Source organism: Urocampus carinirostris, chromosome 9, assembly GCF_059441175.1.
Source record: "Urocampus carinirostris isolate Australia breed hairy pipefish chromosome 9, RoL_Ucar_1.0, whole genome shotgun sequence".
Classification (NCBI taxonomy): Eukaryota; Metazoa; Chordata; class Actinopteri; order Syngnathiformes; family Syngnathidae; genus Urocampus; species Urocampus carinirostris.
In genome coordinates this window covers 36,340,426-36,354,573 of record NC_142357.1, presented here as the reverse complement: position 1 = coordinate 36,354,573, position 14,148 = coordinate 36,340,426, and the positions used below count along the sequence as shown (strand labels likewise).

At 38.2% G+C, this 14,148-nt stretch overlaps 1 protein-coding gene across 1 annotated transcript; it reads left to right on the top strand.

Annotated features, from left to right (window-relative positions):
• Positions 1-2,175: 2,175 nt before the first annotated feature.
• Positions 2,176-10,312, top strand: nkap (NFKB activating protein). Its single transcript, XM_088344195.1, has 8 exons — positions 2,176-2,574; positions 4,481-4,561; positions 4,738-4,802; positions 4,925-5,011; positions 7,302-7,344; positions 7,416-7,607; positions 8,421-8,570; positions 10,020-10,312. Exons 1-8 carry the CDS (start codon positions 2,195-2,197, stop codon positions 10,195-10,197), a joined length of 1,176 nt encoding a protein of 391 aa, XP_088200321.1. The 5' UTR covers positions 2,176-2,194; the 3' UTR covers positions 10,198-10,312.
• Positions 10,313-14,148: the final 3,836 nt, after the last annotated feature.

The window sequence follows — 14,148 nt, the reverse complement described above, 5'->3', positions numbered from 1 at the left end:
AACCAGTTCAGGGTGTCCCCCTGCCCACTGCCCGGAGATGGCTGGGATGGGCTCCAGCCCCCCCCCGACCCTAATGAGGATAAGCGGTACGGCTAATGAGATGAGATGAGACAATACCTCTAGCAGTAAAGCAGTGAAGCCCTGCTTGGAAATGCTTCACACACATAAAGGGGGCTTCGAGATTAAATATATCCTCGAACAAGCCATCATATGGACTGAATAATATATTACATGCTTGGTGCATGCAATAAAGTAAGGGTGTGTAAATCTTTCTCTAAATACATATATATATATATACATTTTAGATAATAGATGGTAAATGTGGTAAATGGGCTGCATTTTTATAGCGCTTTTCAAGACACTGACACCTTACTTACCCATTTAATCATACACCGATAGTGAGTCAGCCTTGCAAGCTCTCTACCCGCTTATCGCAGGCATTAGGGGTTCTGTGTCTTGTTTAAGAACACATCAATGTTGGTCTTTTGAATAAAAAAAAACATTTTTTTGTATTCTTCAAAATATAATTATGTATTATGAGAATATAAGTATGATATTATTTTACATATTTGTTCTCTTCACATTTTTAAATAAACATTTGCCATTTTTATGTAAATAGTGCACTTGTATTTATTATTTAAGCATTTTTTTTAATAAATATTTGTCATTTTTAATTATGTAGTGTATTTGTAGTTGTTATTCAAGCATTTTTGATAAACATTTGCCATTTTTATGTATATAGTGTATTCATATTGGTATTTAAGCATTTGTGCAATTGACAAATATGTTTACAACTTTTATTTGTTTTAAATATTTGTCTTGGCATTTTTTTGGTTCGGGGACACTTGAAGAAGGTCTCGCCCAGGAAGTAATTTAGGGAAGAACCGCTACTGCTCACATGCATGTTGTTGAGCAGCTTCCCTGCTGTCATGCCTGGAAAGTGCTGGCATGCTTTCCTTATCCTAGTAGGAGGTTCTCAGCCCAAAATCCAAGCAGTTTGCTTCCACATCACGGTGACTAAGCAGGATTTTGGAAGATGCATCTTCAACTGAGAATCACATTGCAATGCTTGTTGGTCAGGGAGGTGCTCGGAATGAAGAGTGTTTTAACAAGAATTGTTCCATGTTACTTTGTCTTAAGTTTGTGCTTATGTAACAAGTGAAAATATGAAATAAGAAGGTCGAATACAGTGCTCATCGAACCTACTCGACACATGCTTCAGGGATTTGAACCGAGAAGCACATCACGACATGAGACTGCAGGTTTGGTCTGGGCACAGTAAACATAAGTTCTTGGTTGGGTCCAATGTGTCCTCTGATGGTGTTGCGCACCGTTTCATTTGTATCATGGTCTGTGTAGCTGATGCCGTGAAGTTTCTCTTGTTGCATTTCGTCTCCATGACTTGGATTTTGTTTTCCAGCTTTGCTGTGAGAGTCTATGTCTCACAAGTGTAAGAGAAGATGGAAGTAACCAGCGCTTGGTTGAGTATGTGCCTTGAATTTACTGCTATTTCCTTGTCCCTCCACGTGAGTTTAAGTGCCATGATTTCAGCTCTAAGATATTTAAACAGGGGTGGGTAGGGTTACTTTAACTGGATTACTTTCAATTACTTTTGGATTACTCCAATACCAAATATGCTAATAAAAGACAAAAGAAACTAAATATGAATAAAATGACTCAATTTTGTGCAGGCTTGGGGAGTAACGGAATACATGGAAAGGCAAAAATGATGTTGGCAAGCTGTTTGGATTTCTTTTTGTTTTGTTTCTGTCGCATTTTATGTTAGTTTTGCCGGAGATCAAAGAGATCAAAGCCAGGAGAGAAAGCTTACCATGTGTTGTGAGTCATGATTTTATTCATATTTAGTTTCTTTTGTCTTTTATTAGCATATTTGGTATTGGAGTAATCCAAAAGTAATTGAAAGTAATCCAGTTAAATGAACCCTACCCAACCCTGCTTGACACATATATACACATATAACATGGCGCTTAAGATGACGTATACCAAATGGGGCGGTGTTAAGAATTTGACACAACCGGAAACGGAAATACACAACAAACAGATCAAAAGGATACGCGTCATGGATTGTTGATCAAGCCTCCAGTCGTTTACGAATACTTGTTACTACGTATAGATGTTTTTGCCATTTTAGTTCATTTTTAAAAATCTTTTTAAAGGTTCGTTCTCTTTAGTCATGCCCCAGCAAAGCCGTTCGTCGTCTCGCAGTCCCCGACACCTTCGGAACCGTTCTCGCTCTCGAAGCCGAGAAAGGAGCTCCTCTCCCGGAAGCTTTGGGCCCAAACCACCGAGGACCCGCGACAGGGAGCGCGAGCGTGAAGAACGAGAGCACCGGCTCAAAGAAGCGAGGACCATCAAGCGGTTCCGTATAGGGAGCCCTCGCCGTAGTCGTTCCCGATCCCGGGAAAGGAATTCCAGCGGAGGCGGACACAACTACAACCGCTGGTCGGACCAGAGAGACGGCGCGTGGAGGTATGGAGGCTCCAGGGACGATTTTTACCACGACCAGCAGAGAGATGATGCTCACAGACAAAGACAAGAAGAACTTATGGCAAGGTAAAGCAATCACAACAAATACTGAATCAAAAATCACCCATTTTTTGCATTAAATCAACTATCAAGTAACAGTTTACTCCAGGGCCACCAACTAGGTGCTCGCGGGCGACAGGTAGCTCCCGAAGAAGTTGCCTGTGGATCTGCTCCGAAAATAGTTCACAGTGGTTTTTGAGAAAATTTGTTTCCTAGCTGGTATTGTAAAAGATGGACGGAGTCCTCTTTAAACTCAATATGAACGTTGTTTATTTACAGAACACAATCTAGCTTCTTAACTTAGTTACAAACATCTTCCAGACTCCACTCAGTCTGTGTACCGTAATAACTCTTCTGCTGCGCAGGCACAATCAATTACCGTATATGACAGGCATAAAAAAATAATTGACATGATACATAAGCAATTCTTCAAAAAATTATTTTTCGAATCAGCCTACATATCTAAATCGCTTAGTGCCCTTCTACAGGCAGATGTTTTAGTGGTTAACTGAGCTTATTTAACCCTAGTTCAAATCATTATAAACTGAGAAAAACTTGGTAATAACATTATTGGTATTTGTTTCAAAAAATGATTATAAACTGGTATCCCTTCGCGCTAATTGGTAACAAAAAAAGTAGATCTCAGTTTAAAAAAAACATTGGTAACTGCTGGTTTACTACTTGTCAAGTCACATTTATTTATATAGCCCTTAATCACAAAAATGTCTCAAAGGACTGCACAGGATTACAGTTACAAAATTACACAATTACCTGATCTTAAACCAGCATGCGGGCAAGGAAAAACTCAAAAACCTCAGTGTGAGGAGAAAAGAGAAACCTTGAGAAAGGACCTCACATGTGGTAATCCCCCTTACAGGATTGACCAGGGTGAATTACAATTAGCATTACTGTACACATAATAGTAAACATTAGGTAAGATGTTGAAATTGTCCGGAAATCTCTTTTGGTCGTTTTTAGATCTGTTCTTGTCCTATAATGGGCTTTTAAACTTGGGTTCATAAATGTTTAAACCGCTTTTCAGGCAACATAAAAAGTGGTCCGAGTTTTGCTGCCAGAAATCATCTTTTCAACATCTTAAAAAATATTTATTGTCTTTGTAAATAAGAGTAGAATAGAATTGTCTTATTTTTTTTAAATTTTCCTACTAGTGATTAAATATAAGTAGATTGTGTATAGAAATTTTGTCTAGTCCATTTTAGACCTGATTTAGTCCAAAACTAGACATCTAAAATTGGGTTATAAGTGTTAAAGCCCTCTACCGTGGATCGAAATTAGCCTAATAGTTGTGGTTGTTTTTACCATATTTAATATGGTTCAAATTTAATCCTTCACAAATAGTATTTTTGACGTTTTTATAAAAATATTTTTGTTTTGTTTTCAACTAATGAAGTCCGGGCCATGTTGGACATGATTTAGTCCAAAAATATACGCCTAAAATTGGATTCCAAATTGTTAGACCCATCCAAATTGGACCAACTATAGTCCTAAATAGTTTACCTATCAAAAGTGGTCTAAATATAGCTCCTAAAAATTTGCCTTTTCAATCTATTTTTTAAGACAAAACCACTGTCTGCCCACATCTGGTCTGATCCGTTTTAAACATGATTTAGTCTAAAAATAAAATGGTGTTTAAAATTGTACTACCCCTTCTACGAGGACTAATTTTAGTTCAAAAACAGTCGTGTTTACAACATCCAAAGTGGTTGCCATTTTGCCCCCAAGCATTGCCCTCAATTTTTTTAGCCAATACTCTTTTTCACGGAACCTTGTCGTCCTTTAAACATATTTTCTACCATTTTTTTCCTGTGTTGGTTTTCCTCTCCTTAAATATCCTTAAATTAATTAATTTTAATAAAATTTTGTTTCTGAATTGAAGTGTTCAATTCTAGCCTTGTTTGTTATTGTGTCGTAGGCGACTAAAGGAACGAGAGAGGATCGGAGAGCAAGGTTGTCCCGAAGTTTGGGGATTTTCGCCTAGGGTCAAAGAAGAGGAGTAAGTAGAATAAGTGTCACCTGAATTTCTGCCTAGTGGTTTCCTTTCAGGCTTCCATACCGTGGTTTCATTGAATGCACACACTTCAGCTCAATTCTAACCTACTGTGGCCACTAGTAGTGAATTATTACACACTGTCACTTTAAGTAATGTCTGGATTTTGTGTTCTCCAACAGCTCTGACGAATTCACACCTGTTGAAGATGACGGCAAAAATGTCAGCTCAGCGTCTGACTCGGAAGGTCAGTGTGGAGCACAATAATATTCATTACAGATGTGCATCCCCTTTTTACTGATGAACCTTGAGAAAATGGGCCTGGAAAAGCCACTGCTTTTTTAATGGTGTAAATTTTCACGTTTGTAGACGAAAAGAGAAAGAAAAAGAAGAAGAAATCCAAGAAGAAAAAGAAGAAGAAGCAGTCGGACAGTGGAATGGAGTCTGACGCAGACGGTAAGTAAAGTTTGAAACCACAATTTAATACGGTAGACCCCCGGAATATGACATGAATTGCAATGTTAAAAGTGCCGTATAGCAGCGGATAAAAAGTTTATCCTGGAACCTTGGTATCCCAGATAAAAGATTAAAATAACAAAATAGTATCCAGTAAGTAATAAATGTGTTTCTGACTAAATAAGATAATAAATCAATATATATGCATCGGAATATCCGTCCATTGTCTGCACCGCTTATCCTCAATAGGGTCTCGGAGGTGTTGGAGCCCATCCCAGCTATATTCGGGCAGGGGACACCCTGAACTAATTGCCAGACAGACAGACAACTCACTTGCTCATTCACACCTAGGGACAATTTGGACTGGCCAATTAACCTGACATGCATGTTTTTGGAATGTGGGAGGAAACCAACGCAATCACGGGGAGAATATGCAAACTCCACTCAGGAGGTTCGATCTCATGACCTCAGAACTGTGCCGCACACGCGCTCACCACTGCGCTGCCGTGCCGCCCTGTATAGGAATAATGAAACTTAATTTATCTTTGATGTGTTGTGACTTGAGCTGGTCCAGTGGAGTAGCGGGTGCATGGAGAGGGGCAGGGGATTATGATTATTTTTTTTTCTTGTCATGTCCTTAGAAGATTTCCTTGATTTAACCACCTTGTTACTTTTAATAATAGTCCTGATTGTTGATTGGTTACGGCCATGCTACTTAGTGAGGGTAACTATTTGAGTGCTTTCTTCATATTTCTACATTTCTTGCTTCATATCCTTAAGTTTTTGCTTTTTCCTTTAGCATCAGCACAACCTTTGAGACCCGTAGCAAATAAACACAGGACACTTGCCCACTTCCAAAGTTTGTAAAAATGTCACAAGGTCCTGCACTGAATGAACAGAATGATATTGGGGGAGTTAATTCAGCCAATAGCATATCAACATTTTCATGATGCGGTGACGTCAACCAATAGCAGTCAGGCATCTTAGAAGTGTAATTTGGCACTAACATAAACACAGCAGTTTGAACTTTGTAAATTTTTGGGGGAACCAAAATAAATTTAGGCTAGGTTCACACTGCAGGGAAATCAGAATTTTTTTTTTTTTTGCATGTACACAACCTATCCAATCTAGAGTCCGTCTGAAAAGCAGATATCCGCTTTTTTACAGGAGATCCAGGCCTCTTTTATAGATGGTCCTAAATGTGATACATGTTCCATCTTTTGGACTTAAACTACTGTGTGAATGGTCAAGATGCATAAATGCGACCCACACGTCATCAGTACGCGCTAAATGTCTATAAACCAGGTAGGAAGAAATCAACAACCTCGGCGGACGAAAACGCTGAGTGTCATTAAATCACTTATTCGTGAAAGATGAACACTCATTTATTTTGTAACTCACGGAACAGCCAAAAACGCATAGCAGATTTACAACATATCGCTCTAATTCATTCTCAAAGTGTTCGTATCCTCCATTTTTATCTTTCCAAAAACTCAGGCCATTATTCAGTATTTTTGCTATCTTCAGACAAGGAACTGTAATAGTCATCCATATCAGTAGGTGGCAGTAGATTTTTGTATACTTATGTACTAATTATCTGCTCATGAGGTAGCACAGTACACTAATAACGTAATTTGTTTAACAAAGCGGTTAAAGATTCTTCTTTATTTTACGTTTATTTTTTTTCTTTTTATATACAAATTTTCTGCTTATTAGGTAGTAGAGTGAAATATTTTTCAAACATTTTCGACGGACAATGTGCCGCGGTACTTTTTTATGAATAAAAGTGTAACTTGGTTCAAAAAGAGTTGAAAAACACTGCTCTAGTGGTACATAACAATATTTACATTCAAATCCCTCCGCACAGACCGAGTACAATGGTGGAAAGCAAGGTTTTTGATTTAATTCGAATTTGGGGGGGACAACGCTCCGCTGTTAATATCCATGAGTACTTCTGCAAACATAAGTGCGTTTGACGTGTTCTCTTCTGCATATGCGAGACAGTTGTGGCTCGTTCAGACAGGAAGATCAAGTCGCACACTGTTGCATTTAGTTGGAAATGTGGACTATCTCACAAGAACCTAGAATTTCGCACAAAAAGAATCAGAATTTAGCTCCGCAGTGGGAACTTAGCTGTAGTTTATGTCGTATAGTGATGAGAATGCCCTAAAAAAGGTCTAAAATAATAATCTTATTCCAAGAGTGAAAAAGTTGCAAGGTCGCCATATCCTAGGGGGTCTCTCTACCTATGATTTCACACAGACCTTCTTCATGCATTATTTTTCTGCAGAGAATGGTGTGAAGAAGAAGAACAAGAAAAAGAAGAGCAAGAAGTATGTGTCCTCATCGCAGTTTTTGTCCCTTCAATGTGAAGCACTAAAGCCTAGTCTTTTTTTGAACTCAGATCCAAGAAGTCAAAGAAGAAGAAGGCAAGAAAGAGTCGTAAATCTTCGAGCGACTCCAGCAGCAGCGAATCTGAGGAAGAAGAAGAGGATGCCGGCGAAGTCACATGGGTAGAGAAAGGTTCTGCTGAGGATAACCTGGTCGGACCTGAAGCGCCGCTCACGCTCCTCTCTCAGGATGACAAGCCTCTGGAGTGAGTTACTGTAGCTTTAAAGGAACATATGCACAAATATTTTTACAGTATGATTTTTTACCTTCTTTCATTTTAATGAAGAGAAGCTCTGCAAAAACATTTCTGCAGATTTGTAACCTGCACTCGCTGCTCCCTTAAAGAAATTTTACCCTTATTGTCCTATGTATTCGAGCTAAATTTGGTTATTGCTCAACTGCAGGTAACATGTGTACTTCAAATGAACATGCACACATTTTTTACAGTATACTGTTTTATGTTTTTATTTAATAAATAGAAGCATTGAAAAAAACTCTTCTGTGGCTTTGTAACCTGCACTCACTGCTTCTTATAGGCCAATATGCTTCAGCTTAAAAAAATAATTCTTAACTATGTATTTCTCTTTTCATAGCATTTGTACGCGTATATTTTTTATTAGAGAGAGTAATACTCTTAGCGAGTGGATGCTTTTTATCCGTTAGCGTTTAAATGAGATCCTCCATTAACATTTTAGCATTTAGCGCTAATCTAGCAATGTTTTTTCACACAATACATAGAAACTTGTCGGTTACAGGCCTTCAAGTATTCAATATGAATTTAGATTTTTTGTTAACTGAGTTTTCTTGTCATATCATTTGTATGTGTATATTTTTTCATCAGAGAAAATAGCAGTTCCCTGGTAAATGGATGCTAATTCCCCTTTAACTTTTTAGCATTTTTCGTTACGCTAGCATTTTTTTTTTATTTTTCCAAAATAATGCGAAGAAACTACTATTAAAGGCCAATGTTTTCTAGCTTTTCATTATTTTTCCTTTTTTTTCTTTTTTGTTTTTGCAGTTTTGGTCACGCCCTTCTTCCAGGTGAAGGTGCGGCCATGGCGGAATACGTCAAAGCGGGAAAACGTATCCCGAGGAGAGGAGAAATCGGCCTGACGAGCAACGAGATTGCAGACTTCGAGAAATCGGGCTACGTCATGAGCGGTAGCAGGTACGCCGTTTTATGCCGACTTTTTTGGGTGTCGCACTGAAAACAGGTCATTAGTTACAGTTACTAGTGATTTCATTTGAAAAGTAAATAAGTTACCCCCCCTAGATAACTGAATATAACTATCTGGTTAAAAACTCAGTTTATACTCTCCTAGAAGCCAACCCGTAAAGCGGCTTTAAAATTGACTCATATTAAAACAAATGAAAGAAAACATGTTCACCAACGTGAGGAAGCAGTGAAGTCTTCATATTACCTGGCTTGTGTAATCTTTAGATATTGCAAACGAACACTTAGCTGAGACACTCCATATCCATTTGCTCTCTGGTTCAAACCACTTGAAAATCTCTGAGTGCTGTTCAAGTCCTTTTTTTCTCCAGTCACTGTACATTGCAGAAAATAATTTTACAAAATAAAACTCCAAACTTGAGGACACTTATACCGTAAATTGGGTGCTTACATTTCCCCCCTTGATTTATCATTAAATTGTTGTTCCTGTAATGGCTGCCTACTATTGGCTACTGGTAACGCACAACTAAATATACGCATAAAATCTGACTCCCTGATGTCAGTATTTCTTTTATAGTAGTAATATCAGCTTAAGATAAAAATGTATACAGTAGGGAGAACATCTCCATGAGGAGAAACTCTGCGAACTCATACTCTGTGCTTGAGACAGTGCCATCATAACTGCATTCAGTTGTACCACCTTCAGACATTGCTTTACCGGTGTTCTGCTGAGACGTCCTACCAAAGGCTAATCCGACAGCATATTTTGTTTTCTTTCTTAACAAGTAAAACTGGCAACACTGTAACTCAGAACAGAAGTTTTACTCATAACATATCAAAAGGGTTGGCCTGCATACATACAGTGCGTGATTACATTAGTCAACAAAGACCATGCTAAAAAGCTTCAACAGAAAAACACGCCAGGCTTGAAAGCTAGGTCATAAAACATTATTATAACGTTGTGAAAGAGACAAATAAGACTAAATCAGAACGAAAATTGTAAGTATCTTCGTTGGAAATCACCATCAGCCTGGTGCGCTCTTGGCTTTGGTAGGGCGTCTCCACAAGGTAGATCGATAGATATTCTTTATTCATCCCCGTAGGGAAATTCACACTTCCAGCAGTATCCTTGTGTTGAAAAATAAAATGATAAAATATAGAATACAAAAATACCCAATATAACGTTTTGCTATAAAGTATTGAAATAGAGCTACGGAAAATACACACTGTAACAAAAATAGGGTAATATGCATATGTGGGGGTGGGGTTTAATGTGGGCTTTTACTCCCCCGGGTGGAGTTAAAGAACCAAATGGCATAAGGAAGAAATCAATTACTTGTTCCAGAGAAGTCATTTTGTTAACGCGTCAGTTCCAACACTGGCTGTTTCATGCCGATTTTTTTCTTTGGGTCATCTAAAATTTTTGTCCGTCACGCCGCACAGACATCGTCGCATGGAGGCCGTGCGTCTGAGAAAGGAAAACCAGATCTACAGCGCAGACGAAAAGAGGGCCCTGGCTTCTTTCAATCAGGAGGAAAGAAGGAAGAGGGAGAGCAAGATCCTGTCCAGCTTCAAGGAAATGGTCTACAGGAAGACTAAAGGCAAAGAAGATAAGCCATGATATGCTGGATTTGGGTTATTTTGTAAATACTTTTTGGGCGGGAGAGATGACTTACTTTTGTTTTCTGTATTTCATGTTGCAAACTGTTATTAAAAGAATTTTTGCAACTCTCAAAGCTGAGTGTCAGGACCAGAAAGGAAACAGGACCCACTCGCGTAACATTTCTCACAGTTTTATTGGGAAGAAGGGAAAGGATTGCACACACGATCCGGTGATCGTGGGGAGCAGGTCGCCCTGATCGCAGAAGTGGGACTTTTGTGGCGAGCGATGGCTGTGTCGGGAACGGAAAAAACGGGTCAGTTGTCGGAATAGAAGAGCAAAAACGTGGTCGGGAACGGAAACAAGTCGAAAGCCGGGAAAGGAGAGTAGATGTGGTGGAGATAAAAAACGGATCATTATTAGGGACGGGGGAACAGACGTGGTCGAGATCAAAACAGATCTTAGAGGGAGGCAAACGGGACAGGCGAAAAAAGGGCTTGCCGTGTAAAAACGAAGATTCGCAGACGGACCGACAAAAGGGCGGGGCCAATTGGGCGCCATGGCAACCGTGACGGAGAGAATTGTATTCTTTGCTGAATGTAGCTGATTTATTTGTCTATTTTAAGTAAAACTGGAAATAAGACATACAACAGATTTCAAAATGTTTTGTAGTGACATGGTGTATTATTGATAGTATTATTAAGTTTTATTTCAAAGCACTTTTCAGGACACCCAAGGCTACTGTACTCAAGGTTCGTATGGGTGCTTGAAATCCTCAAAATGCTTAAAATTGAATCTAGTGTTTTCAAGATCAGGAAAATGCTTGAATTTGTGGATGAAGTGCTTGAAAATCCTCAAAGTTGTTGCCATCATCATGTTTCAGTCTGACTTGAGACCACGTAATAAATTATGTTTTTTTTTCTTTTTAAAGTGTGAAAATGACATCTACATGCCTACTCCGGTGGCTTGTCACTACAGTTCGCACCCAAGAGGACAGCTCTATTGAGAAAAAAAACGTCTTTTTGGCTCCCAAATGGCTCCTTTTTTAATGATGTATTATCAATACTAATAGTTTATGCACCAAATTATCTAGTTTTTAATAAGTTCATGTGTTTTTTGAAGAGACCCCTGAAAACACATAAAATAATAAATTAAAGTATTCATAGATTAAATATTTTTATAAAACAAAACAATTTTAGTTTTTTACACACTGAACAGATTTAAATTAAAACAACAACACAAAATCTTCAAAAATGCAAAATTATAAAATGTAAAAATATTAACTCTTCAGTGCTACACATAAATTATAAAATAATAAACAATTATTTACAATTCTTTTTTTCACCAATTTAGACACAAATCCTCTGAAAAGCTCAACAAAATATATAATTTTAAAAAGTAAAACAAGAAGCAAAAGATCAGCATCGCTAAGATCGAATGAACTCTCCTTCGGAACAATCGATATCATTAAAATAAATAATTTGGCTCATTTTTCTGTTTTTATACAGAATAAGTTCTTTCTCTTTGCGGTCTTCCGTATAGAACTCAATAATTACCCACCTTCGGAAACCTTTCAGTGTTTTGTAAACGAGTGTGATGTAGCCAAGCTGCACATGCAATGGCAGAATTCGTGTCAGTTTATTGCAACCCATTGATTCAAAAAGATTGTACCTCATGTATAGGAACAGCTCAAAATAGCACAAAGTATCCTCTTACAGCAAGATGGCGATTTTCTTTTAGTCATCAAAGTTAACAACAAAAAAACGTTCTTTTAATCGGCACTGGATTTCTTAATTTGAAAATACTGGTAAATTTTAAAAATTGGCCTTGAAAGTGCTTGAATTTGGCCACGAAAAGGGTATGTACAGATAATAAAAACAGTCATATGAATAATAATAAATTCAAAATATGAAAACATGGACAGTAAAAAAGGAGGGGCCATGTGGAGAGCATTTCGAAAAAAACGTAGAAATATAGATTTGAAAACTGAGCATTTATACATGAATTGTCATATAAATGTGCTTTTTAAAAAACATACGACAAGAAATGCATATTTTGCTTACCATGAGACTCCCCTTGTCATTACCCCCCAATTTGCTGGTAATGGTACCCAGAATAACCAAAACACTGAACAGCAAATGAAAAGCAAAATGATGTGGTTTGGTCACTTTCAGTCCCCGTAGTCTTCAATCTTCTTAGTAGTTTTTAGCACTCAATTTCAGTTGCAGTACACAATACAGTGGTCAAATATTACACAGTGTTCATTTAAGAGGGGAGGCGTTAACTTCCTTTATAAAACTGAGAACTCCTTGTTTTGACTCCTTAATGAAATACTTTGAAACTCAAACATGCAACACTCATTCTCTACATCAGTGGTCGCCAATGAGGGGCAAGGTAGCCCATCTAAGAACACCCGGAAGCCCGCGGTGTGGTTCTAAAAATAGCTCATATTGATTTTCTGAAAACTTCATTTCTAACCGATGTTATAATACTGAAGTGTGTCCCTGCCCATATTTAGTCATGATTGTATAAACCCAATTTATTTAGTTGTGATTAAATAACTCATTTAAAGGATTGTTGTACTTGATTAATAGGCCTAAACAAAGGACACTTTTTAGGAGTACTGGTACTGGACTTTTTAATAGAATTAGAGGATTGGAAAAGAGATGAAAATATTCATAATGATATGAATGCATCAAAGTGATGGATGCCGACCCCCTTTGAACTAGAAGAATAGAACTTATTGATTCTTTCAGTTGTGCTTTGTTTGTAGCCAGATGTGGCCTTGAGTGTTATTAGGGCCCGCTAGGCATGCTTGTGCTATCGAGATTTCCAAGTACTGTAAAAGATTGATTTTAGGCAATTTTGTCTCTGCGCCTATGACTTGCTACAGCCATCGTTGGCAACTCGTTTGTGCCCGAACTAAAACCTTCAAGGAACTTCAAAGTTTCTTCCGCTTTCAAAATTGGGAACCTGCAAAGATTGCATAGGATGCCAGGTTTTTCTTTTGACTATTGTTCACTCTTGCTAGTTATTTTGACTGTTATGCACTGTATACATCATTGTCATTTTATGCCAAATAAGTTGCTCTTCTTTGATTACAGAATCTTTAGGGAATATTTGCTATTTGTAACATAGAAAATTTCATAAAAAGGGCTCATGGAAGGTCCTCTCAGTCCTCTCGTGTTCTTGCAAGTTTAAAATCTGTTGATGTCTTCTCTCCATATTTTGAGTGTCAACTATAAACAGTAGAATTGTTGGCAACACTGCAGCGCAGTGGTTAGCGCTTGTGCGGCACAGTTCTGAGGTCATGAGATTGAACCTTCCTGTGTGGAGTTTGCATGTTCAGCCCGTGCTTGCATGGGTTTCCTCCGTGATTCCTCCCACATTCCAAAAACATGCATGTCAGGTTAATTGGCCGGTCCAAATTGTCCCTAGGTATGATTGAGTGAGTGAATTGTCCGTCCCCGTGTGCCCTGCGATTGGCTGGCAACCAGTTCAGGGTGTCCCCTGCCCACTGCCCGAAGATAGCTGGGATGGGCTCCAGCACCCTCGCAACCCTACTGAGGATAAGCGGCGCAAATAATGGATGGATTAGAATTGGTCACTGTTTCCAGCCTGTATTTTGGACAACCAGCATTCTCTCACTCCGACAGAAAAACACGCGAAGAGGAAAAAAGAATTACAACGTTGGCATGAGGTATTGTGTCTTTAAATACATGATCACTTTTACCAAAATTATTTTAAAATGATTCTATAACTTTTAAATGTAAATCAATCGGTGCGCTTATACATGGTAGATGATTGTCTCAAACTATTCTAAACATACTTCTAATAATTATAACTGTGAACATAGTAACTACATAGTATTAACTTAAGTCATTTTAAAATTGCATTACAGACTGTTTGACTCTTCCTCAGGAACAGAAATGGTAGCTTGCCGCTTCCAAAAGCTCTACATTTTCAGGTAAT

What these genes read in the sequence shown, in the direction of transcription:
- nkap (XM_088344195.1), top strand. Translation starts at nt 2,195, where the DNA reads ATGCCCCAGCAAAGCCGTTCGTCGTCTCGCAGTCCCCGACACCTTCGG. An exon ending in CTCAGCGTCTGACTCGGAAG is followed by an intron (nt 4,803 to 4,924) that starts GTCAGTGTGGAG and finishes TCACGTTTGTAG; the next exon opens with ACGAAAAGAGAAAGAAAAAG. An exon ending in TACGTCATGAGCGGTAGCAG is followed by an intron (nt 8,571 to 10,019) that starts GTACGCCGTTTT and finishes CACGCCGCACAG; the next exon opens with ACATCGTCGCATGGAGGCCG.